The sequence below is a fragment of the Brachycentrus maculatus genome, unplaced genomic scaffold (genome assembly GCF_059751285.1).
Source record: "Brachycentrus maculatus isolate JH-2025_06_01 unplaced genomic scaffold, ASM5975128v1 h1tg000034l, whole genome shotgun sequence".
Lineage (NCBI taxonomy): Eukaryota > Metazoa > Arthropoda > Insecta > Trichoptera > Brachycentridae > Brachycentrus > Brachycentrus maculatus.
Window position 1 is genome coordinate 73,346 of NW_028280788.1, and position 27,594 is coordinate 100,939.

The 27,594-nt window shown below is 35.6% G+C and overlaps 1 protein-coding gene across 2 annotated transcripts in view; it reads left to right on the top strand.

The window, feature by feature from the left end:
* Window positions 1-27,594, top strand: part of LOC148312720 (axonemal central pair apparatus protein HYDIN-like) — an 84,917-nt gene that overhangs the window by 22,280 nt on the left and 35,043 nt on the right. For both annotated transcript variants that reach the window (XM_088274345.1, XM_088274353.1), the window contains 19 exons: window positions 531-767; window positions 2,317-2,441; window positions 3,336-3,522; window positions 3,884-4,033; window positions 5,065-5,267; window positions 5,998-6,260; window positions 7,669-8,108; window positions 8,861-9,049; window positions 10,171-11,157; window positions 13,420-13,662; window positions 15,340-15,507; window positions 16,159-16,380; window positions 17,663-17,802; window positions 19,438-19,591; window positions 21,163-21,380; window positions 22,879-22,952; window positions 24,134-24,265; window positions 26,346-26,537; window positions 27,055-27,266. In XM_088274345.1, the coding sequence (XP_088130471.1) occupies window positions 531-767; window positions 2,317-2,441; window positions 3,336-3,522; window positions 3,884-4,033; window positions 5,065-5,267; window positions 5,998-6,260; window positions 7,669-8,108; window positions 8,861-9,049; window positions 10,171-11,157; window positions 13,420-13,662; window positions 15,340-15,507; window positions 16,159-16,380; window positions 17,663-17,802; window positions 19,438-19,591; window positions 21,163-21,380; window positions 22,879-22,952; window positions 24,134-24,265; window positions 26,346-26,537; window positions 27,055-27,266 (4,536 nt within the window). The remainder of the gene's footprint in view (window positions 1-530; window positions 768-2,316; window positions 2,442-3,335; window positions 3,523-3,883; window positions 4,034-5,064; window positions 5,268-5,997; window positions 6,261-7,668; window positions 8,109-8,860; window positions 9,050-10,170; window positions 11,158-13,419; window positions 13,663-15,339; window positions 15,508-16,158; window positions 16,381-17,662; window positions 17,803-19,437; window positions 19,592-21,162; window positions 21,381-22,878; window positions 22,953-24,133; window positions 24,266-26,345; window positions 26,538-27,054; window positions 27,267-27,594) is intronic.

A 27,594-nucleotide genomic window follows, 5' to 3' on the forward strand; every position in this document is an offset into this window, starting at 1 on the left:
CAACATAGATGAACATTTTTGCTGTTGTTGACATCTCGACATAGATGAACATTTTTTTTTTGACATCTCAACATAGATGAACATATTTTTTGACATTTCAACATACATGAACATATTTTTTTTTGATATGTCAACATAGATGAACATATTTTTATGACATGTCAACATAGATGAACATATTTTTTTGACATGTCAACATAGATGAACAAATTTTTTTTGGACATGTCAACATTGATGAACATTTTTGCTGTTGTTGACATCTCGACATAGATGAACATATTTTTTTTTGACATCTCAACATAGATGAACATATTTTTTTTGACATTTCAACATACATGAACATATTTTTTTTGACATATCAACATAGATGAACATATTTTTTTGACATCTCAACATAGATGAACATATTTTTTTTTACATCTCAACATAGATGAAGAAGAATATGGAAGTCTGGGCATTTTAGAGGAGAGGCAGAGAGAATAGATTTCGTTTATTTCTGGTAATTGTTTAATTTAGTGTAATTTTTTTAGATTAAATTAATAGCCGGAGCTAAAAGACAGCAGGAAACCATTCTGGAACTGTGTCTCCAAAATTCCGAGATTAACCCTCTAGTGATCCCGATCAAATTCACTGCCGCTTCTCCTAAAATACTATCCAAGACCCCTTCCATAAGCATGGAGGAATGCTTCATCAACCACAAGAATAAGACTGTCATAACCTTCACGAATACAACGGATTTGCCGGGATTCTATTACACATCCTCAAAGGTAACCTTACTTTTTTAGTCATTTGAAATAAGACTGCCATTTTTGAAAACAATCGAGTTGCAAAATTGTTTAATGTATAAGGGCGTTTGTCCACTACCCGGAATTACACAGAATTTTACCGTCCGGCACGTCAGTTAGCGTTTTAAAACAACGATTGGCTTGTGTTTTTGTCCATCTTTTTTCGGATCGGTGCTCTTGATCGGTGCGTGAACACGTTGAGACTTTCGCTCCAGTCAAAACAAAAATGTTTCGCTTAGTGAGTAAGATTTAAGAACAAATTATGCTCGTTATAAGAGGTTTCACTGTATTTACATTGATATCTCAATATATGAAGATGGAAAATAAAAAATAAAGCTTACTCAACTCAGCCATAGATGGTGCCGAGAATTAACACATTGTGTACGGTGTGCACATATTTGTGCGTTTCAGAAACCTTGTGTGGTGGCGGGGTGCACATTTTTGTGCATTTCGGCTACCTTCAATTTAGTATACAAAAAACACGTCATAAACTTCTAATCTCTTGGCCTTTTTGCTTTTGTTGTGTAGTGGATAGATGTCGTTGTAATATAAAAAATAATACTTTATTTACTGGTTCAAAACATAGCTAATGGTCGTAATCTGTTTTGAAGGAAATGTTACAAATTAACTTTAAACAATGGATACAGACGGTGCGTTTTTTTCTTTGTCCTAAAATGAAATAAAATACAAAGATCATTGTCCTTTACTTAAGTCGGCAGTTGGTACTTACAAAGCAATAAACGCGTGTGGGGAAAGCCCATAAATCATTTTTTATTCGCAGATTTTGAGTTTTCGGCGGTTGTTAAACTGTGTTGTTATTTTCTAATATTTTATTAGTGTTTTTAACATTTTTTTTACTTTTGTGATTTGTGGACTAACATGATTTTATTTTGAGACGTTAGAGACCATTTAACCGTTTTTGTATTGTTTTCGAGTTAAACCTCAGAGCATTCTTGTATTATAATAAAACAGCTGTCTAATGTCGCCCGCCTCAAGATACAGTTTTATCAAAACATTGCCGTAACTAATGTGCTAATATGTGAAAGAATGTGTCAATTTAAGGATATATACAAGTTCCAAAATTTACACTACTCCACACTACTCAAATTCTTGGAAGTTCCAAATATATGAACCAATTTTAAACATTATTCTTGAATCACTAGAACTTCACTAATAATAAATTCACTTCACTAATAATAAAACTTCACTGCTTAATAAAAAGCTTCTTTTCGTCTCACCAATAGATGTCTCTAGTGAAGTTCTAGTGATTCAAGAATAATGTTTCAAAATTGGTTCATTTATATAGAACTTCCAAGAACTTGAGTAGTGTGGTTATCAATCATGTGTAGAATGGTGAATGTTAGTATAAAGTAATCACTTGCAATGATAGGTTGCAAGCCTTATAAATGCCGAGACTTCCATATTATTCGTAATCTTTGTTGAGATGTCAAAAAATAAATAGAACAGTACCAATTATTTACTTTGTATTTTACAATAGTACATACGAGCTTTATTGTTCATATTCTTTTAGCTTGAGAGAACGGATGTCCTGTGGGAGGTGGAACCTAAAGAAGGAATCATAAAAACAAATGAGACTCTTCAAATTGGACTTATATTGCAGACGCAAAGCTTGGGGCGTAAAGCCGTCAAAGTTGGGTATGGCTGAATTTTTAAAATCAATTTAATTTCAAGCAAAGTACATAATATCTATAAAATTTATGCCTTACAGCCAGATGGGCCAATTTATGGGCATGCGTTCCGTGACTCAGTGGTGGTTAACCTTCCCCTCCCGGTGATATGCATTTTCTACAACTCGACTTTTCAAATGAGAATATCAATAATAATAATAAAACCCTTATCCGCACCCCAATGGTGCATAGGGCACTGCTTCATATAAACGCAGTGTTATCTCGATCGATTACACATGAAGGAAAGGTGATCAGCCCTCCGCTTCAGGTACCAGTCCAGGGTTATATTGAATAAATATTACAGTGAAAAAATCACTTATATTTATTTGACCCCCCTGGGAATCGAACCCGGGACCTCCAGAACGGTAGCCGAGCGTGCTGACCATTACACTAAGGAGGCGAATATAAAGTATAATAGATACAGGCCCAGAATTTTTGTATTCATCATATAATTATGTAGTACATGAAAATATTATAAAATAAAGTTATTTATTTTCAGCGGCGGAAATAAATAATTTGTGAATAAAATCGGGAATAAAATCATCACTACACAGACGTTTCTGTATGTGCGCGTGTGGCATGCATTTGTGAATATGGGCAACAAATTCACGTATAAACAACGCGTGAAGAGTGTGCGGGAACCGCGACACTATATTCGCATCTCACTCTTGCACACATGCACTGTGCAAGCGTGAGGAGCTCAAAGCTCAATCTTCTCTGGCTAGCCAGCGGGCTAGCAGCATGCCGCGGCAGTAGCTTTTGAGCTTCCGACAAGAGTGGACCTGTGCTTTTTTTTTTCGAGGAAGATACATTTCTATTGTCTGGTTAAAAGAATATAATCTGGATAACCTGTTTTTATTAGTTTTCAGCTATTTGGGGATTCATGCCCTGTATTTTTGAGTCTTGTGGAATTGGTTGGAGTCGGCCCTAAAGTGACTTGCACTCCACAGTCCCTCCATTGGGGAGAACTCAGCGTTTTGCACACCAATACCAAGACTGTATCTCTCTCCAACGACTGTCCCATAGATGCCCCCTTTACTTGCAAACTTGTAAGTACTTGTCATGACATTTAGTTCAAAACAATTTCGGTGTGGAATCCAAACTTATGCAGTCAACGGTCAGGCTTCTTCTGAGGAATTTTATGTGGTTTTCTCCCAGCAATTAGCGAAAAGTTCCTGACTGGCCCACACTAGATTATCCCTTCATAGGTCAGCACGCTCGGCTACCATACTGGATGTCCTGGGTTCGATTCCCCGACAAATTGTGGTTTGAATCTTGGTTACCATGTTGTGTGCCTAACAAATTGTGCCAAAAGCGCAGCGGGCATTATCCAAGATATCGCAGATTGTATGCCAATGGTGATAAAAAAATTAAGAAAATCACATATGTATTTGATTATTATCTTTGCAGATCAACCAATCTTCTTCCTGGTCCCTTGATATGTTGGAAGGAGTCATTCCCGCTGAAGAGACTGTGAATTTGATAGTTAGTTTAACACTGAAGGATGCTGGTGTTTTTTATGATAAACTGGTTATCAGTATTGACAACTCAAAGGATATTGTGAGTATCTGTAATGAGTTTTTGTTTTAAATTTAAAAGACCATTTGAATTATGTTTATTTTATTTTAACGACTAGTTATCCATTTTCTAGTTATCCAGTTCCATCTTCGGGTCTAAATATTAACCCTTTCCGGTCCCCCAAAATTAAAAAAAAAATCTAGGTAGACAGTTACATTCCAATCGGATTTATTTTTCCTCTGCTCCACATACTGTTGTAATAGATAGTGACAAAAATGTAAGCTTGGAATTTAAATAAATAATACTAATGATGAAAAAATGTCGAATAACATCCGACATGGGACCTAAGAGGAAAAAATCAATGTCGAATGAGATTCGACATTGGACCAGTAAGGGTTAACATGAAAAAGTTTATATTTAGACCCGAAGATGGAAGTATCTGTAGCTTTCGAAACTAGTCTTAATCGTTAACACATGAAGGAAAGGTGATCAGCCCTCCGCTTCAGCTACCAGTCCAGGGTAATATTGAATAAATATTAGAGTAAAAAATCACTTCCATTTATTTAACCTCCCCCACCCTGGGAATCAAAAATGCTTAGACTCCTATATTCTAGAACTTCACTAGAGACATCTATTGGTGAGATGTAAAGAAGCTTTTTATTAAGCAGAAACTCTTACATTAGTATGTGAGGTCCGAATTCTGGATTATAATCACACACATGAGAAACACCAGAAAATACCATTTTCATTTTTATTATTTAAGCTTATAATTTGACCAGATAATTTATTTATAACATTTTGAGTGTATCCAAATACTTGTTCACACAATATCTGGATTATCTCCAATTACAGGAGTTATTTTTATATAATTTTTTGACAACTCATCAAAGATGAAAGAAGAGATGGAAGACTCCATATTCTTCTTCATCTTTGATGACATGTCAAAAAATACTATGAAAATAACTCCTGTAATTGGAGATAATCCAGATTTTGTGAATAAGTATTTGGACATACTCAAAATGTCCTATATTCCTCTTCAACTATGTGGAAAATAATATTTTATATGCTTTTAGGTAATTCCTCTAAGTGCTAAGGGAGTTAGCACCAGTATAGTGACTAACCCCAGTGTGGAGCCGATATTAGACCTTGGCTACCAACTGACTCAGGTGCGGTTGAGAATTCCCCTAGACTTGACCAACCACGGGACCAAGGCGCACAATCTCAAGTGGTCCACTGTCAATGAGCTGAAGAGGAAGCAAGGAGATCCGGAGCCGCAGTATGTCCAATCCATCTGCCCAATCTACCCGGACCTGGGAGCGGGTTCGAATCCCCCTAAAACGATATTATATATCGCTCACTCCTTTCAACGAAGTCATATATCAAAAATCGTAAATTTTCAGTTTTGCATGTTTTCGGAATGAAAATTTACATTTTCAGTTCTGCATGTCTTCGGAATGAAAATTTACATTTTCAGTTTTGCATGTTTTCGGAATGAAAATTTACATTTTCAGTTTTGCATGTTTTCGGAATGCCCGTAAAATGTACTATATTCCAGCAAAAGCAGCATATTTTTAACTTAATATTTACCCGCTACACACAGAAAGTGTTGTTTTTGCATTTTGAAGAAAATGTATTGTTTTATTAATTTTTTAAATAAACTAAATATTTTTCAAATGGAGAAAAAATATTCAGGTTTTACATAAAAAGATCTGTTGCACAGTAAAAAGTTCAATAAGTGGCTTGATATTTATTTTTAATACATTGTATTATATTCTTAAACTTTAAAAACGATCTCCTGAAAAGTTTTTTGATATATGACGTTGTTGAAAGGAGTGAATGATATGTATATTGTAAAATGCAAAAAAAATGTTCCTGAGGTATCAATTACATCATTTTTAAAAAAAGAAACTCCCGAGGGATCGAGATTTGAACGCACTCAAAATATTGTGGGTATAATTATTTAAGCTGTTTTATCTTTGTGAAGTGAATTCAAATATTTTTCTCAGCACATTCTTCCGTTTCGCCCCATCTGAAGTACGGCTCGCCACATTCGAGAGTGCCACCGTGTATGCGGAAGCATATTCCGACAAGGAGCGAGTCGTCAGCGAGCGCTGGTACCTCTACGGAGCTATAGAGTTTGGCAAGAAGGAACTGCTGTTGGAGTCTGAAGTCAGAATCAACTTTATCAAACCAGTAATTGAGGCGTCCAAAAATGTCATGACCTTCCAGATCAATCAGGGACCTTACGAAAAACAATTTTTTGTTCTAGGTTTGTATTTTTGTATGTAAGGTTAACAGTTAGTTATTGGCACCGCCCCAGATTGTCCATATTTTTTGTCATGAAAAATTACCATTATCAACTTTAATCTTTTATTTCATTTATTGATTTGGCAGTACTTTGTGGTAAAATCTATCCATTTTTAATTAATGTTTTACTTAGTAAATACCACTATTTCTTAAAATCTACTGTGACACGTGTTTCGATGCATTGCGCATCATTTTCAAACACCGTATTCACTTTCAAACACGGTGTTTGAAAATGATGCGGAATGCATCGAAACACGTGTCACAGTAGATTTTAAGAAATAGTGGTATTTACTAAGTAAAACATTAATTAAAAATTAAATCTTTTAATCTAAATGTGTCCGCTTAACAAATTGACGCATACATGATGTTTTAAAATAATTTAACTATATTTTGATGACCAAACCCAAAATTATTATTTTTACTAACCACCCTACCATCGGGTTATTTTCAGGCAATTTTTTTTATAAACAAGCAAAAAAATCACAACTATGTTGTCACAAAACATTGTCAAGGATGAAACCTGACAAAAAATTGTCAGTGTATCCAGTAGGCATTAAATATTTTTGGAACAGATATCTTTTCTCGTCATAGGTCTTTCTTTCATAGGTCATACAGGTTAGCGCGGAATGGTGAAGGAAAACGGCGCATATCACGTACGTTCGTATGTGTAGGGCGGTTAGTTTTAGTTTAACTTTATTATCAAACATCTATGTATGATTATGATTATGAATATATTCAAACATGTGTTAAAATTAAGTAAAATAATGATTGGTATTTACCATGTTACCTTTCAATTTTAAAACTGATAGATATTAAAAACTAAACTAATTCTGTCCGCCTCCGTAGTGTAATGGTCAGCACGCTCGGCTACCGTTCTAGAGGTTCCGGGTTCGATTCCCAAGGGGGGTAAAATAAATATAAGTGATTTTTTCACTGTAATATTTATTCAATATTACCATGGACTGGTACCTGAAGCGGAGGGCTGATCACCTTTCCTTCATGTGTAAAACGATCAAGATAACACTGCGTTTATATGACACAGTGCCCTATGCACCATTCGGGTGCGGATAAGGGTTTTATTATTATTATTAAACTAACTAACCATCTTGCCACTTCCCCAGACAGAATGAATAGAACGCCACACCTCTCTTTGCAAACAATAATCTTCGCATCTTCCACATTCATCATTAATTGTCAGTTTTTTTTTTTTTTTTAATTGTGTCTGTACGTCTTAGAAATTATCAATTTCTATTGTGTCTATTTTCTTACTACAAAATGTAAATTCAATATTTTCTATGTTGCCAATAACTATAATATTTTTCATACTTTTTTATCGAATCTAGTTGGATATTAAATTTATTTTTTTTTAGATTATGTTGTCTTGAAAAATGTTTCGCTGGCAGATCTCGATATCGAAATTTCCACCGCGTTCCCGTTCCAAATCATCCTAGGAAAGACCGCTTCGGACATTAACAAGAACAAAAAGTGTCCCTACATCTGCTCCAAGATGCTGTCCGACATATTGGAGAACGACCCAAACATGCACAATTTCCATTTGGACGTGAATGATGACTTGAACGATGGAAACCTTTCCACCGAAAGCGATGATGAATTTGACATTGACAATATCAAGGATGTGATTAAGAAATTCGCAGATTATTTTGATTTGGTACAAGGCCATGCATTTACCATAGGGACTGGAGAAGATGTTCACGTTAACTTGTTGTTCAACGGGAGTTTTGGCCAAAATTACAGGCTGGAGAAATTCACCGGGGCCCTTAAAATCAAGTACATTGGACATCCTAAAAAGGTTTGCATTTAGTTACAATTTTAATTCTTACATGAAGCTTCTTGGGCGGCGATTCGATGATCGATCATTGGACGAGAATTGAGAGTGATATTTCGAGGATGCGTCACGTTTATTAGGCATATTTTGTTACACGAGAGAGAAGAAAGATATAATTTAGAGAGAAAGAGAAAGAGAGCCATACATTCCGTCGCCACGGAAGTGGGTCAAAAGAGAGTGACATTCAAGCAACGCTTAAAATAGAACAACTGAGTACCATGCATTGTGTTAGTAATATGTATTTATCAGTGTTTTGTGATTACTTACATTTTTTTTGTTGGTGTACTGTGATTTTTTTTTTCCGCCTCCGTGGTGTACTGGTTAGCGTGTTTAGCTACCGTGCAGGATGTCCCGGGTTCGATCTCCAGGTGGGGGTTAAAATAAATATTAGTGACTTAACACTCTAATATTTACTCAATATTACCCTGGAGTGGTCCCTGAAGCGCAGGCAGTGATCATCTTGCCTTTGTGTAAGTAACAGTCAAGATAACACTGTGTCAATATGATGCATTGTTGCCTTATGCACCATTGGGTGCAGATAAGGGTTGGAAGACGAAGATTCTTTGATTATATCAGTGAGGAATCATTTATGCAAATTTTGTAATGTTTTTCTTTTGAGATCTCTCTCTCTCTCTTTCTCTCTTTGTCTTTCACATTGAATCTCTCTTTTTTTCAAGAAGTTTCAAGTTTTGTTATAATGGATTTCATGTTTACAGGATAAAATAAAGCTTCTGGGAGAAATAAACTACCCGGATGTGGTATTCACACCCATACACGTGGACCTAGAGTGCATTCCCAACAACACAACATCTGTCCAAATTCTGATTGAAAATGTCACCCCATTAACGGTGAAGTACAAACTCAAGTGGGACAACATCTTCATACAACCTCTCGTTTATTCAGAGGTACGCACTGTAGTCTGAATGAAATACTATTGTTCCGCATGATAACATACTGGCTGAATTTATTAAACCATATCCGCTCCCTATGTGGATTCCACAATCTATCTCCAGGCTTTTCTGTCGGCCGCCAGCTCCTTGCATCCCCCCAAGTCAAGTATGCGTTCCGAAGTTCAGACTGGAACTGCCGACGAATTGTCAGCAGTGGTCGTCCTGGGCAGCGCAAACCTGATGTAAAAGAGGCAAGCTTGATTAAGGCTCTCGGGAGGCATGCGGAGTACATGGCCAAGCCAACTGAATCGCCTCTTCTTGTTGACAGTTTTGACCAAGACTTACTGCGCTCTACGCCTTATCTCTTCACTTCTCACAAAGTCAAACCACCGCACTCCTAAAATTCTTCGCAGATACCTATTCTCATTGCTAAGTACACGGCTGTTCTGGGCCCTTGTAAGGTGCCATGTTTTACAGCCGTATAAGAGAATAGGCGCAAATAGGAGCTTAATTTAGGATAAAGTTAACACATTATTGTCGGGTGGTTTTTTCATCAATCCCGACCCTAATTATATTCAGAAAGTCTGCCGCCCAACTCTCAGTATACTAATCACAAGTAACCGCAAACCCAATTCTGATCTGTACATTGTTTTTTGGCGTCTCTCGCACTCTACCAAAAGTAAGCAAATAGAAGGCTTATAAACGTCTCTCGCTCTCTATCAACAGTATGTAAAAGACGCTTTTAAGCAGTTCAATGTGTTAATATATCAACTGGATTAGCATGCCCAACTGAGGCCTAAAGAAGAGAGAGTATCTACCCAGCTTGGCATTTAGTCAAATCCAATGACCAATGTTGCCGATATATGTAAAAACAGATTGTAATAAAATCAAAATACGAAGGTACTTACTTACCTGTCCACTAGTGCCTAGCGATTGGACGCTCAAATTCAAAATCTAGCAGAACTCTGAAAAAAAAAATCTAAAAACTGCCTGGCCGTAAAGATTCTAATAAAAAAATTGTTTTACGGGCATAAATTTTCAAATCCAAAGATTAGTACAGCGAGCGGTTACTGCACCTACCTTTCAATAAATTAAAATATGCAAGTTTATTTAGACTGTTTTTTAAACTTTTTCAGGCTGAATCAGTTGAAACCTGGACCACACTAAGCGACGGATCTTCTATCACAGATGAGTCACTTAAACACACATTAGACTTGCAGAACTGTGAAGAAATGGTTAAAAAATTACTAGAATGGTCTGTCTCCAAACATCTGTTCATATCCGATCATAGAGTATACTACGAAATCGAAGAAATCTTGATTGAAATCATCGCTATAGCGATTGACAAGGACAGAAAGAAAAGCTACCAATATTTCAAAGATGCGTTAGATGAACATTTGTCGAGAATGATATTCATCTGTGAACACGATTCGTTTCTTTATATAGAGAATTTAATTGATCAAAATCTCTCAGAAGGTCTTAGATTGCAAGGCACATTAGGCGATATGGCATTTGCTGAAGATTTTGACTACTATGCACGCAGAGATCCATCTCAAATACGATCGCTTTCGCTTTACGATATATTAGTACTGACGCCCGAAAAGGGGAAATTGAAACCATTTGAATCTCAAAAACTATCACTTGTATTCTATCCAAAGACACCTGTCTTTGTAAAAACTACCGTCATGTGTTACCCTAGAGGTGGACCAACGAGATACTTCATGATACAAGCGTGTAGCAGCGATATCGAATATTTCATAGATAAAACAACCATAGATTTTGGGATATGTGTATTCTACGAGAGTCGTACAAACAAAATTATGTTATCAAACACTGGCAAACTGTCGTTTGACTTTTCCTTCTCTGAATCAGAAGACGTTATCGAGAACTCGGCTCAGAATAAGTTAGAAATGAGCATATTATTGATCTCTCCATCTTCTGGCCATTTGAAAGCTGAACAGTCTGTCGATGTCTTTGTGGAGATAAACCCTGGGTTGTTTGGTTGGTTCGATAAGTGCCTGAAGTTGGTCATTGGGCACTTGGAGCCCATCTGCATACAAGTGCAAGGGTGGGGATTCTTCCCCCAGATATATCTCAATTTACCGTTCTGCCCCAATGAGCAAGTATGTGTATACAGTTTTCATTCACTTATTATGATCTCATTTTATTCAACTTTTAACCTGTCCGAGAGTGAGTTTCTTGGGTCAAAACTGTACCTGGAGAGTATTTTTTAATTTTTTTTTCATAATTCTATTTATTTATTTATTGAACAGCTAAACCCTTTAACATAATACATATATACAGTATCTAATATAAAAATACACTAATCAATACACTAATAGAGAAACAAAAAGTCTTAAACATAAAGTAATAATAAAATAACAAATAGTAAGCACTGGTAAATACATGTCTCCTTCACACACTATCATTGTGCAGCGAGAAAGAGTGAAACACAACATTTAAATTTATCCATTATAACATAGAAAAAATATGCTGAGAAAGTACAGTCTTCGAGGTGGTTAACAAAATATCAAATAAATCTATACTATCAAAAGCATTGGCTAACATGTGAAGCCATATATATCATAGTCATGCTTCAAGTACTAAATTTCCTTGAATAATGAAAAATATTCGCACCAGTAAACAAAATCTATATCAAAATTATTCATATTTTATTTCGTGAGTTTTCTTTGATAGTGTCATTACGATGATGTCATACAAATATTATTTTTCTTAAGTGAAATATCGTGGGTAAAACAGAAAAATAATCTGAAGTATGGTTTTAGTATTATTTTTTGACATCTCATCAAAGATGAAGAAGAATATGGAAGTCTTAAATGCCCAGACTTCCATATTCTTCTTCATCTTTAATAAGATGTCAAAAAATAATATGAAAATAACTCCTGTAATTGGAGATAATCCAGATTTCGTGAACAAGTATTTGGACACACTCAAAATGTTGTAAATATGATTTTAGTGTTTAAATACAACCACAGATGGCAGTATAAGTGCCATGTTAGAAATAAATGTCACCGGGCTTTAGTTATAAGCGCTGGTGTTCATGTACACCCATACTCCTTTGAGGAATGTTTTGTTTGGATGATCATGTACGACCATACTCCCGGACAGGTTAAGCAAGTGAGTTATTGTAAGTAAAGTATATGTGGAGGAATGAGTTGAAGGAGGAATAGTGTTTGATATTTACTTTAATAAATGAGCCAAATATTAGTTTTATACAGGCGCTGTAGCGAAGTGGGTCTGAGGTGAGGGTTCGATTCCCGCCAAGTGCAAAATAAATTCAATGCAAAATTATTTTCAATTTGTCTGGGTATTTGTGATGTATTTTTCACATTTACCTTCCCTATCCTTACTATCCTACCTGCAGACAAGCCTCTAATAGAGGATTTATGGGTAATTAGTTTTTAAAAAAATACTAAATATGTAGTTTTGTTCCCGAAAACTCACTCTCCAATAGGTTTCATCACTCAAATTGTGCATACTAAGTAAATATACATAAACTTAAAAACATGGAATTTTTTTACATTCGGAAGGCACTTATAAATAATATTCCTTTAGTTAATAACCAAATCAATTTTACTTATAGTCCATTATTTGATTCAACATCGGTTAAGCAATATTCGTCAATATCCAATTCAAACCCCGCCCACTCCTTTCAACCTACGAGTATATAAACCAGTCCTATTGTTACTCATATCCCTAGTGCATGTTAGACATTGGCTCTTAATGCATGTTTGTGCTGCAAACCCTAGTGCATGTTGGTCATTGGGTCGACCAAAATCGCACGTGTTAAACATTTTGTATAGTTTTAAGTGTGTAAATGTGCTATGGTAGTGAAGGGTAGTATTGTTCGCATGCTGTGGTAGTGATTGTCCTGACGAAGAGACGGGTACGTCTACGAAACCGGTAGACAAAAAAATCTCGGTGAGTGGTTATATACTAATATTACCAACATTTTTGTAAAAAAAATATAAAAGTTGTATTCTTCTTCTCCGTCTTATTCCTCATTGCTGAGGGATGTGACCCTTGCAGAAGCAATGACTCTTCTCCAGTAACCCCTTGACTGCGCTGCACGTAGCGCTCCAACCACTGAGGTGCCTGCTGCTGCCTTAATTTGATCGGTCCATCGTGTGGGGGATCTTCCTCTCCTTCTCTTTCCCTCCAGGCTACCAATCACAACTAGTCGTTCCAGGCTATCCTCGTTGCCACGCGCAACGTGTCCAAAGAACTGGAGAATCCGTCGGGTACAGACATTGGCCAGAGTCAAGCCATCCAAGCGTAGTTCCTGGCGAATGGACTCATTGGTGCGTCTAGCTGTCCATGGAATTCGGAAAAAAGTCATATATTATTGTTTAAATGAATTATAGATCTCTCATGAAATCACTTACACTGCCATCGGAACATTGTCTGACCAGTTATCGACTAGTTATGGCGCACTTTTGAGTGAAGAAATTGATGACCCACCCTATGACGATTTACCAGTACATAACACCCCCATTTCTATGGAGATGGAGGAAGGACTGTACAATGATCATGATTTGCCGATCGCTTGCTCCAAGAATTACTTCAACATGCTATTGGAAAATGACTGGATCGATGTGGCGAATGAGGTATGCCATAACTAGCTAGATAACCATTATGAAGCTTCTTTTTGCAAGGGTAGGCAAAGAGGATAGATCGCCAAATTACTATTTCCAGATTTGATTCACCTCTTACATACACATCCATCTACTCATATAAACTATCTAATTTCAATGATTTAGTGTACTTGATGATGCAATGTCTTCTTCTACTTCAAGCCGCATTCGCATTGTCAATTTGTATCAGGTTGTGGTTCCGTGGTTAGTGTCGCGGACTTTTGAGTCAGAGTTTCTCGGTTCGAAACCCACTCTACCATAATTTGATACCTATTTCTAATAATGAGCCGCTTAGCCTCACAGAAATAAATATGAAATTGAAGTATTTTTGTAACTAATAGAAACACAGATATTCATCTTTAAAAAAAAAATGTTTCTCTATTTCCTCACCTCAAAACTACCCTAAATTTCATACATTCAATTCTGTTTGTATTTGTGTACTGTGTTCCTTGTGCTACTGATTTTTCTCTGCATAAAGTTCTTAATGATTGAGAGAACTCGCTTTCAAAATTTTATTGCCCCTCCTGTAAAATTACCTTTTATGTAGTTAGGAGTTTTATGTTTCTAACTATTGTAACTTTTATGTTTCTGGTGATGATAAGACCCAAACCATCTTAACGCTCCTTTCTTTACTTTTACACTTTACTAATTACACTTATCTCTGTGTTTCGCATTTTGTCAAATAACATTTTTCCGTACATACTTTTGAAAGATTACACGTTTTTACTGCATTCAGTCTGCTTTTTTTGCAACTCTGAGCTATAGAAATGTTGTAGTAAACCACCTTAACCTTTCCCTTCCGGTGCTAAAATAAAACACGCGTCCCGGTGTTGAGTAGTCACTACACAATAAAAAATTTGCAATTTTATATCGGAAAAATACGGACGTTCATAGCTAATCCCCTTAATTATTTATAAATGAAGTAAAAAATTATAATAATTTAGATTTATTTGCTGAAAACATTAAAAAACCATCTGGCAACGCTCACGGAACAAGTATAGGTCCATTCTTGTCGAAAGCTCAAGAGTTACTGCTGCTAGCTCGCTAGCTAGCCAGAGAACATTGAGCTTTGAGCTCCTCACGCTTGCACGGTGCAAGTATGCAAAAGTGAGATGCGAATATAGTGTCGCGGTTCCCGTACACTCTTCACACGCTGTTTGTACGCGAATTTGTTTCCGATATTCACAAAATACCTCCGATGTACCCAATAAATTCTGATTATTAGTAATATTATTTTTTTAATCAATGCGTAAATATGTTATGAAGGAATACCTAAAATCTTAGCCTTGTATTTATTATATTTATAAAGATATTGATGGTTATTAGAAGCAATGTGTACAAGGTACACAACACCGGGAAGGGAGAGTTAACCTCCTTTCTTTACCTTTTACCTTCCTTTCTTTACCTTATTGATAATGCTCATCTCAGTTTTGCTTTTCGTTAAATAATATTTTGCCACACATACGTCTGGAATATTGCACAGTTTGACTGCATTCAGTCTGATTTTATCTACTTTTGCTACTCCAAGCAAAAGGAATGTTGTTGTTTAAAACTTATGTTGTATCATGTACTAATCACTGTGCCTGTATCTACAATTGATGATCAAGTTCAAAGCCACCCAGATTTTATTGTATTGAACACTTTTTTCAGACATTCCCACCGGCTTCAGAAATAGACTTGGCTATAGAACGCATACAAATTTATCAACGGGTGTCTCCGATTCTTAGTAACAAGGAATCGCTGGATTATAAAACTTTTCTGAATTTCAACAGCTGCAAAAAATGTCTCAATTTTGGTGCAATAACCATGGGAAAATCTGTAAGTGTTGTTCATTATACCATTCTCTAAATAAAATTTATCTGAAATTGAGACCGCTGATGTAGTTTAGTGTGCTGTAAACTGAAAGGTGTTTTCCTGTAGGTTGGAAAAGTAATTTTAATATGCATATAGTTGTTTGACTGTCATGAGTTGCAATTTGTCAAGTTTTCCAGGAGTACAAAAATTGATGTCCGACTTTCTCTGGGGAGTGGGTTCTTTTTACATAATTTTTTTTTCTTTCATGAAATCCATGTATTATGAAGATATAAATTGTGTTTAAATATTTTTTTTTAAAAAACAGCTTTTCGAAATATTTTTAATTATATATAATATTAATTAACGATTTTATCTGAAATTCTAAACTAGTTTATTCATTAAAAAAACACGATAAAATAATGTATCAAATCGTTTTAAAACTTTATACATACTTAGTTAATATTAAGTAATTAGCGTTTTAGGAGTTCAGTTCATTTCGAAAATTCGATGCAAATAAACTAGGCGTAATTTATTTTATATATATTTTTTGTGTTTATATTTGTAGATAACGGCCAGTTGATAACATGCACCAAATATCTCAAAATTGACAAAAATGTAGTTAGAGCACTTTACTTAGGGCACGTCGATATAATACTTTTTTTTTCTACCTCCAAGGCGACTATAGATGTGGAAATAGTCAACTACACGCCTTGCGATGTCAACCTGAAAATTATGAAAAGGAACAAGTTGCCTCGCTGGCTTCATGTGACCATACCCAATAAACTAAAACGAGGAGCGGCAAGGACTATGAGCGCTACTGTCGAAATGAATCCAGATTTCTTGGACAATGCGGTGCACGGGGCTACTGAACTATTGACATGTTTGGTCAACATACAGGTAATTTGTCTTTTGTCCACCTCTGTAGTGTAAAGGCGGAGACTGACCGGAGCATTTCGTCGTAACAAAATATCGTAACATCGCTCGCGGCGAGCATGTTACGTTATGACGTTACGGCATTGCTAACTGACCGCGATCAGTGCTCGCTAGTGGCCTTGTGCTAAGTGTTGCCATATGTCACACCAAAAAATCTGAAAATCTGAATCAATAACCCAAAATCTGTATGAATCTTTGCAACATTGCATTCGTACTGTAGTTAAAATGTCGGACAACGAAGACGTGGTTCTTGGTTCTGTGATTTTAATAAATTTACTCCAAATGAAGAAAAAAAAATATATAGTGCCAATACCCACAAATTCCCCGCAGTTTGGGGAATTTCCCGGAGATTGGCAACCCTGTACTAACCTAAAATTGCGTCCGACTTCGGATGGAGCATTCGGAACGAGCGGCGAACAGCTCGGCTCGGTGTACTGACTGCCTGAATGCTCGCATCGTAACATGTTACGTTACGACGAAATGCTCCGGTCAGTCTCTGCCTTAATGGTTAACCTGTTTAGCTACCGTGGTAGAGGTCCCGGGTTCAATTCCCTGGGTTCAATATGCTTGATTTTTTCCGTTTTTTTTTGCAAATTTATTATTTTATTGTAATACAGTGGAACCTCTCATTACGAGCATAATTCATTCCGGAATCATTTTGTTTTGACTAGCGCAGAAGTCCCAGCTCACAAGTTAATGTCGTGAAAAAGGGACTTGACCTTTCTCTGTAACTCATGCGAAATGTCGCTCATTAATGGAGCAACTTTTACACTTTTTTTGATCGCTATGCGAATTACTCATTATAAGAGGTTCTCTTTATGAGAGGTTCCACTATATCTTTTAATATAGTGTATTTCTTATTCTTATTATATTTCCTAACATATTCAGATATGGATTGTATTTATTTTATTATTGATAGAATACAATTGGACAATTTAGGGTTTGATTACACTTTAATTAAAGGCAGAAGATCTAGCGACCAAGTGATTAAAGAAAACGTTACAAGTAGAAAAATTTATGGCAGATAATCTTGTTGACCAACATGAATGTAGTAGCAATCATACTGCAAATAGGGTTGCCAGTAGCAAAGACAAATAGTGCTTAATTAGTTATGATTAAGTACTTATGGGAAGTAAAATTTACCAACCAGATATTAATTTAACATTCTAAATATTCCTTAGGTCACCATCAAACTAGAAATTATTTTTCTTTGATTCGTATTGTCATACTTTATTTTATGTTTCAGATTCATTTTGGCGTCATCATTCCGGTTGAGATAAATGTACTGCTCATCACCCCAGTTCTAAGTACAATACAGAACAGTATCAACTTTAATGATGTCATTTGTGGTGACATTAAAATCAGCTCAGTACCTATTGTTAATATGTAAGTTTATTATTGTAATATGTAGTCATAATCATATTTTAAACTCATTGGCATAATTTTGTCCAAGAGGGCTTCTTTAAAGGACTACGAATTAGCAGTATCAAAGTTACGCAGGCTAGGGCAAGTGCCCAAGATGTCCTTACTTTTGTCCTTTTCACATCTTTTTTCTATTTTTTAATACTACCTTTTAATGCTGAGAATTTTTCTTATATGTATGCTCAAATTGCTGAAGATCTTTTAACAAAAACGTAGTCCTTTTTAGGTGTGTACAAAATGGACTATATTTTTCTAAAATTTTGACTGATTTTAGTATTTATTTCTGGTATCGGAGGAGAACATACTATAAACATAATTTATATGCATATTTAATTACCGTACTTTAATTTAAAAATACAAATTGAGATAAAAACTGGGCCATTCTGCAAAGTGAAGTAACCATGCAACCGACTGGCCTAGAATGTGCGTTTATAACAGGCCAATAAACAAGCTTATCTGATGTACAATTAGTGAGGAAGCTTTTAGCACTGAAAGATGAATAGCGTTCCGAATTCAATTAAAATGGTTGAAAAATAGGCATGAAAATACCCCATTGTCTCAAAATGTCTATTCACAAGATGCCAATATTTTCTCGTCTTAACCTTTTAAATGCGTCAACTTTGTTCCTGAGAGACCCCCGTACGCGGCGGTATTTAGCTGTTTTTAAAATGATTACTTTTATCATGTATTTAGTTAAGAAACGATTTATTTTCCTAAACAAAAACGTTCAATGGGATTCATTGTGCCTTTTTGGTACTCTATAATACACTTGTGTCACATTATTCTTGAAATATATCATAATATAAACAAATAAGATCGTAACATAAATAAATCTAAGCACGCATCGTGTGTCACTCTTACCCACTGGCGATGCGTAGCGTCGAGAGTGAGACAGATATGGGGCATGATTATGGCGCGGACTAATTACCGACCGCAAGAAAAATCAGGGATCTGTTATTTTATTTATCCTTGCGATGTTACAAATTATTAGTCAGATATTTCAACAGATGTCATAAGGCCAAAGATTGACGTATTATTTTATCCAATGTTCCACACCATGAAAAAATCCCTCCAAGTTGAACTGAGGTTTCGAAACTTGGACCTAAGTGAAAACACAAACGGTTATGTCAGCCGCGTGTGGGGAATGTTTTGTAAAACACAAACGGTTATGCGAGCCGCGTGGATAGAGTTAATTGGCCTTATGTAAATGTAATCTTAATCCTTTCCACTCTGACCATTTTTCCTCATAACTGATCAGCTACTCTGATAAAAAAAACGCTACGTTTTTCTACCATTAAAATAAATACTTTGGTTCTCTAATTTTGGGATGCTCTGTCTCTGAAATATTTTTTGGTAGAATATACTTGGGTGATAGAGAAATCAGTGATTAAAGTTATACCTGCGCCGGGCCAGACATTGTGGGCCACGGAGCTGCCTACTAGAATCATACGGGCCAGAATGTCTGGCCTACAGAGTGGTAAGAGTTAAGACTGACTGCCCTCACTTTGTTGTAATTTAAGTTTAAGATTACACTGTATTATTTCGATGCAGTACCCAATGTTCGGATTCATAATTTTCATATAATTGTATTAATTTTAGTGGCCAGATAAGGTGTAATTGGGTTGCTTGTATAACTTTGGATTCGAGTTCTGACAAATGTAACGAGAACCCTTACTCTGTAATGAACCCGAGTGGAACTTTGGATACAAACATAGAAGATTGGATTAGGATATCCTTTAAACCTATAAAACAGGTATATTTTACACATTATTTATAGGCTAATGAGAAATATATAATTCTTCGGTGCTGATAATTGTAATAAGTAACAAATATTACTTGTTTCAAAAAATCTTTTTTTTTAATTCCACCTTTCATATTCATGGATGAAACATACTCAATTAAATTATGAGGTATTTGAAATAGAAAAAGACAGTTGAATGGCACTTTATTCCATATCACATATCGCTCTTTCCTTTCAACAACGTCATATATGTAGTAAGTTTAAAAATATAATGGTATGTATTTAAAATAAATATCAAGCCACTTATTGAACTTTTCACTGTGCAACAGACCCTTTTAGGTAAAACCTGAATGTTTTTTCTCCATTTAAAAAATGTTCAGTTTATTTTAAAAAATTATTAAACAATACCTTTTCTTCCAAATGCAAAAACAACACTTTCTGCCCTGTAGCGGGTAAATATTAAGTTTAAAATATGCCGCTTTAGCTGGAATATAGTACATTTTTGGGCATTCCAAAAACATGCACAACTAAAAATTGTCGATTTTTGATATATGATGTTGTTGAAAGGAGTGAGCGATATATAACCTTAGGTATAATTTCTTATTTGGGCAAAAGTTATTTTCATTTTGTCTACCTCCATAGTATAGTGGTAAGCACGTACGGCTACCGTGCTGAAGGACCCTGGTTCGATACCCAAGAGGGTCAAAATAAATAATAGTGATTTTTCACAATATTTTGAGTTTATTTTTTTCACAAGCCATTGTTTACAAATTATGGATTTGTCTCCGCTTCTTCTTCTTCCTCATGAGCCCTCTGTCCTCCGCTGCTAGATATAGGCCTCTTCCCCTTCTTTCCATTTCGTCCGGTCAGTGGCTGCTTGTAGCCTTTTCTACCCACCCACAGCGGCTATGTCGGACCATCTCTTTTGGGATCTTCCGACATCTTTTTTGTTCTCTTGAGAGGACAAAAGAGGTGTCCCCGCTTAGGAATTATGTATATTAATATATCAACACAGATGATGAAGAATATGGAAGTCTGGGTATTTATAAGGCTTATGACCTATCATAGGCTGGTGATCTAGTCATATTCAATGACAAATGACAATCCTGAAATTATCCGGAACATTGGTCTGTATGTTCCCGATAGTTACCTAAGACAGCGTCGGCATAGATTGTTTCACATTCCTATACACAGGACCAACCTGCCGATGGTTATGCCTGTAGGAAGTGCTACCGCTATGTTGAACAATATCTCATTGGATATTGATCTGTTCCATGTGTCTGAAGGAGTTTTCCAAAGCGGGATTCTTCTACACCTTTAGCAATAGTTCTTGCATATATTTTATTTTAATGTATACAATTTAAATTTTTTATAGTTTGTAATGTATATATTAATTAAAATAAATAAATTGAAATTGAATTGAATTGAATGACACGTGAATATTAAACATGTATTGAACCAGCCATTGACAAGTCACAAACCCTGTAAATAGCTTAACCTAAATATTCTTCTTCATTTTTGTTGAGATATTACGTGATACTGATTTTTCACTACATATAGTCATAAAAAATTTTTTCTTCCAGGGTAATTTTAGTGCCAACCTTATTGTGATAATTGAAGATAATCAGACCCCTCTAACAGTGCCCATCATTGGTTCCGGCCTTTACCCTACATTTGACGTCATCGGATATGATGTCAAATTCCCTCCAATGCTTCCGCACTCCATAACCCAAGAGCTGCTGTTCGCTATATACAATCCCAATACATTTCCTGTCAAAATTCAGTTGAAGAACTCCGTGACGTGAGGAAAATTACCTTTGAAAATAGTATTATAGTACACACAGACCCCGCTTTGTGTCGTTTCACTTTGCGTTTTTTCAAGTTGCGTCGTTACTGAATAAGACTCAATGACTCAATTCGAAAAAACAACAATGCATAGCTTTTCGCTGTGCATTGTTGTTTTTTCGAATTGCGTTGTTTTTTTACTATTATTCAGAGAATCATTTTTTTCATTCAAACCCTTATCCGTACCCCAATGGTGCATAGGGCACTGCATCATACAAACGCAGTGTTATCTTGATCGTTAACATATGAAGGAAAGGTGATCAGCCCTCCGCTTCTGGAACCAGTCCAGAGTAATATGGAATAAATATTAGGGTGAAAAAATGACTTATATTTATTTGACCCCCCTGGGAATCGAACCCGGGACCTCCAGAACGGTAGCCGAGCGTGCTGACCATTACGGAGGCGGACAAATCTCGAATCATTTTGAAATTTTATAATTTATTTAATTTTTTGGATATATTTTTAATCTTTGATAGCATTTCTAGTCTTTTTTTATGTTTTTAAATGAATTAATAAAGTTTTACTTTTGTGTTTTTATGAAAATATTCTTCTTTTTTAACATTTAAGGTCTGAATGAAAAATACGGTAACCTATCTTTGATGTTTATATGATTTCCAATGGAAAATAGCAATTTACTTTGCGTTGTTTCAATTTGCTTCACGATATTTTGGAACGTTATATACGACATACCTAGGAACAGGTAGATGATTTCGTGTATTTGGGTAGTATGTTTTCTAGGAATGGAAAGATTGATAAAGACATAGAAAGGAGAGTGAATGCTGGGAACAAAGTGAATGGTGCACTGAAATCAGTTATAGCAAATAAAAACCTATCAGCGGAAGCTAAACTGGCAGTGCACAACGGAGTCCTGGTTCCAACTCTAATGTATGGAAGTGAAACATGGAGTTGGCAAAAGAAGGATGAAAGTAGACTGAATGCAGTCGAAATGCGATCTCTCAGAAGAATGTGTAACAAAACGATGTATGATAGATGTGCGAATAGTGAAATAAGGAAGGAATGCAAAGCTGAGATAAGCATTATCGATAAAATTAAGAAAGGTGTGTTGAGATGGTTTGGACATGTAGAACGAATGAGTGAGGAAAGAACAGTAAAACAAATTTATGAGGCGAATGTTAGCGGGAAAAGAAGTAGAGGAAGACCGAGAAAAACATGGCACGATCAGGTATGCCAAATACTTGAAAGTGGTCAGGTTAGGAGTCGTAACAATCGGCGGGTATGTATGAGGAGATGCATGAACGTGGAAGAGGCGAAGAATGTTTGCAAGGACAGAGTGGTGTGGCGCTCTATTCTCTCTGCCTACGGCGGCGTGATGGTTAGTTAGTTAGTTAGTTATATTTTGGAACGTACCTACAACGCAAAGTGAGGTCTGAGTGTAATATGAAATAAATAGTCATTTCAGTAGTACAAAACATTTTTTTTTTGTTTCTTTATAGGCTTCCTAGTTGTGAGCAAATTAAACCAAGTTACTACTATATGAAAAGTTCCGAAATTAATGGAAAAACTCAAGGTAATAAATGAAATTTTAGTTTTTCTATTATATTTTATTTAAATTTTACTTAATTACTGCCATTAATTGATATTTATATAAAGTGACTATCAATCAATCAATAAATATTTTTTTTAAATTACCTAACGTCCAAGTGACTCTTCTGAAATCTAGCTACGGCTTATGCAATACCGCTTATCGTGACCCTACTCAGTCTTCAACTTTTTATGTTTTATAGCCTTTGCCTACTCGTGAGTGGATTTACTCTTTATGTTACTATAATTTCATGTAATTCATGAGTGAAAATTCTAGGCTGAAACACTCGCCATTTCAATCAATAAATCTTTTTTCTGTTCTGTTTTATATCCTGCAATGGCCAAAACATGTAATTTTAAATATTTTACTTTTAATTTATGGCTATTAATTAAAAAAAAATTTTTTTAAACCTTTAGTTCATTAGATAAACATCCTTAGTGCACGTTAGGCCTCGCTTTTTAGTGCAATTTGCACTGCGATTCTGCGATTCTTAGTGCATGTTGGTCCTTTGGTCTACCAAAGTGCATGTAATTAATATTTTGTGTAGTTGTAAGTGTGTCAATAGTGGTATGATAGGGATGTGTAGTATTGTTAGTATGCTGATGTAGTGATTGTCTGACGAAGAAACGGGTACGTTTTGAAACCGGTAGACAAAAATCTCGGTGAGTTATTATATGTGACGCCTACTTTCAAAATCCGCCAGATCCATTTAAGTCAATTTTACAAAAAATGCTAAATTCTCCGGGTAACATTTATATTCAAAAGATTTGTCTATCTTTAGATAAAATATTATGAAATAGAGAATTTTCCCATTTTTTTAGATTATTTTCAGTATTAAAAAAAAACACGAGAGACAAACCGATAATGATGTCATCTTAATTTTTTACGTATCCCTGCTCTCTGATTGGCCGATATGGATCAGAAAGCAAGTTCCATGAATAAAGCGGAATTTGAAATACAACACTGTTTTTAAGTACTTTTTAGCAGGGTTTTCAAGTATTTAAATATTTTAAACAATAAAACCCACAATTGGCATTCTGATAAGAGTATTTATTTTTAAATCTTATAGAATTGGATCTGGCGGACTTTGAAAGTAGGCGACACATATACATTACCCCACAATTTTTCGATCAAGTTTTTAAGCCATTATTTTTTTATTTATTTAGAGTTTCCAACATCGGATGTCACATATACGGACCCCATTGATTCAACAGTTTGGGAATTTTGTGAATCTATGCAAGTGATGCCTCCCGAACAGCTTCCAATTTATCTTATTTTCTTTGGAGCTCCGTTTACTGGTAAACCTTTTCCAAAATGCTTTAAATCACCCATCCAAAATATTGTAATTTCAAACCTCATATGAAACTGCCTTACTGGTTGGTTTTGGCTTTTGAATCTGAAGGCCATCAAACGGTTTTAGAGGAATAATCAGTGGACTACCACAGGGTTTCAATCTCGGACCTTTGTTTTTCATTCTATATGTAAGTCAACTTTTTTTTATTTATATCTCAACATAGATGAAGAAGAATACAAATTTTTTATTATTTACACGGCTTATAACTTCTTATAGGCTGGTTTAATTTATAGCGAGTTGCTATTTTTGAGTTTTTGGGCATATGTTGCCGTGTTTAGTGATCACATTTTTTTTAGTATTATGAGGGGATGCCAGAATAAAATTTAAACAATATTTTTACTCACAGTTAGTGGTTTTATTTATATAAGTGCGTACACTGAAATCAGAATAATTACAAAATACTTGATACTATATCTTTATGAATTAAAGAAGCAAAATAAAAATCTAAATAAAAACGTCCGATGATATCAACGCTGTAAGTGGCTCTCTCCGCGTTTGAGCGCTCGCCATTCCAGCGTTGGTTCCGCTCGGCAATCTCCGTTCTCCTTCGTCGTTACTCGTCCTGTCAGCGCTGTCCACTCGACGGTGTAGCTAGATTGCCTTCAAATTCATCATTTTATGCACATGTAAAATATATACCATTCTACCCATGATTGAAAACCACACTGCTCAAATTTCAGAAGTTAATTATGCTTCAATTGGAAATATCTTGCACATGCTTTTTATTAGTAGAGACCTTTATGAAATATATGTAAAAGAAGAATCTAATAATGCAAGGTATTTTCAATTAAAGTATAAATATTACTTGTGATTTGAGTTGTGTGGCTGTCAATTATGGGTGCAATGATGAATGTCACTTATGAATAAAGTTTTAGTCAATCGGGAACGTCGGGGTCAACCAATTTGGTCACCTCGTGTGTGTGTGTTATTAAAACGGGAAGCCAGAAAAGGATATTTAACCTTTTAACCGCGTTAACTTTGTTCCTAAGAGACGCCCGTGCGTGGCGGTATTTCGCCGTTTTTTAAATTATTACTTTTATCATGTATTTAGTTAAGAAACGATTTATTTTCCTAAACAAAAACGTTCAATGGGATTCATTGTGCCTTTTTGGTACTCTATAATACACGTGTGTCACATTATTCTTGAAATATATCGTAATATAAAAAAATTTGACCGTAACATAAATAAATCAAAGCACGCATCATGTGTCACTCTTACCCACTGGCGATGCGTAGCGTCGAGAGTGAGACAGATATAGGGCATGATTATGGCGCGGACTAATTACCGACCGCAAGAAAAATTAGGGATCTGTTCTTTTATTTATCCTTGTGATGTTACAATTTATTAGTCAGATATTTCAACAGATGTCATAAAGCCAAAGATTGACGTATTATTTTATCCAAAGTTCCACACCATGATAAAATCCATCTAAGTTGAACTGAGGTTCGAAACTTGGAGCAATGTAAAAACACAAACGCTTTTGTCAGCCGCGAATGGGGCATGTTTTGTTAAAACACATACGGTTATGCGAGCCGCGTGGATCCGGTTAAAGAATTCTTACTTACAGATCGTTTATTGATATAAGTTCTTACACTTTAGTTACTATTGATATGAACTATTATAATCTAATCCAATTGATTAATGAAACTTTGAATTAAAATGGGAAGTTAGTTACACGTCCTTTAGAACCAAACGATGCAGGCGAATCTTGGCCTCCTCTCTTCGGTTGGTCGCTTTTGTTGAATTCGTTCGGGAATCTCCGTGGCGAATTCGTATTTTCAGTGTTGCCAACTTGGCAGTAGCAGTAGCTTGTAGCTACACGCCTACAAAGTGATCACTTAAATCAGCCTACGACAGGTTGTAAGCCCTGTAAATACCCAGACCTCCATATTGTTCTTCACAGGTGACATATAAATACAAGATCTTCCAATAAATAATTCCTAAGCGGAGACAAACCCAGAATTTGTGAACATTTTGACACATTCGAAAAATTGTCTATATGTAAAATAAGTATTTTTTTTAGATGGTTTTAACATGATACGCAAAATAAGAGAAAAAACAAACTTGCCAATGTTGAATTTAGACCGTCTTTTAATGAGCTCTATAGCCAACTGCGATACGCTCTCTTCTATCAACATCAGAGCTTCTATTTCCCAAGCCTATTCAGAGATTATCCAAAAGGCCATGAAGAGTAATGCGCCTAAGGAACCAGAACGTAATTATTCATCTTTGCTTATCTATCTGAATAAAAATGTAAATGTTCATTTGTTCAAAATCTCAAATCTCCTAAAGTTATTCACTGTTATCTTTGAAATTTCGACACAACGTTGCATTTAAATACACACATGTTTTTATAAACCTGTGTTTTTTACTACAACGGCAGCGCCATGTGTTAAATGTAACAGCAACACACGCAAAATCTAACATTTCTCATGGCGGACAACGCGCTTCTTGACAGCTGTTAAACTTTTTTTATTAAACCAGACTGAGGCACAGCAACACGTCGTCAAGTATAGCTAATTATCACTAAAAATACCATGTTCATTATTACATTGTAAGGTGGAGACTGACCGGAGTATTTCGTCGTAACATAACGTCATAAAATTGCTTGCGGCGAGCATCACCGAGCATCCGAAACTATGGATGGAGATACTGACTGTCTGAACGCTCGCATCGTAACATGTTACGTTACGACGAAACGCTCCGGTCAGTCTCCACCTGTAAACTTTCAGCTAACATGACTTGCTGGGACGAGCTGGACATATTGGAGTATGAAGTGAATATATTACTAACGGCCTGGGAGACAAATACTGACTACATGAAGCAGAGCAAGAAGTCTGCCAGTAAACCCGCAAAATCCACCAAGACCGCCGTCTCGGAGATCAACACTGACCGATCCAACATGTCGGCCAAGTCACTCAATCTGCTCCTCAGCATACCTGAAGTAAGTTGGGCTTGCATTGTGATATACTTAGTCTCTGCTGTCCTGGGATCCATATACAACCATTCTATCAAGTGTATTCAGATATTTACAACATTTTGAGTGTGTCCAAATACTTGTTCACAAATATGGATCATCTCCAATTAAAGGAGGATTTTCCATATTATGTATTTTTTGACATATCTCATCAAAGATGAATATTTTATGAGATGTCAAAAATAATGTGAAATACATATAACTCCTATAATCGGAGATTATCCAGATTTGTGAACAAGTATATTGACACACTCAAAATGTTGTAAATAAATTATTTGGTCAAATTATAAGCTAA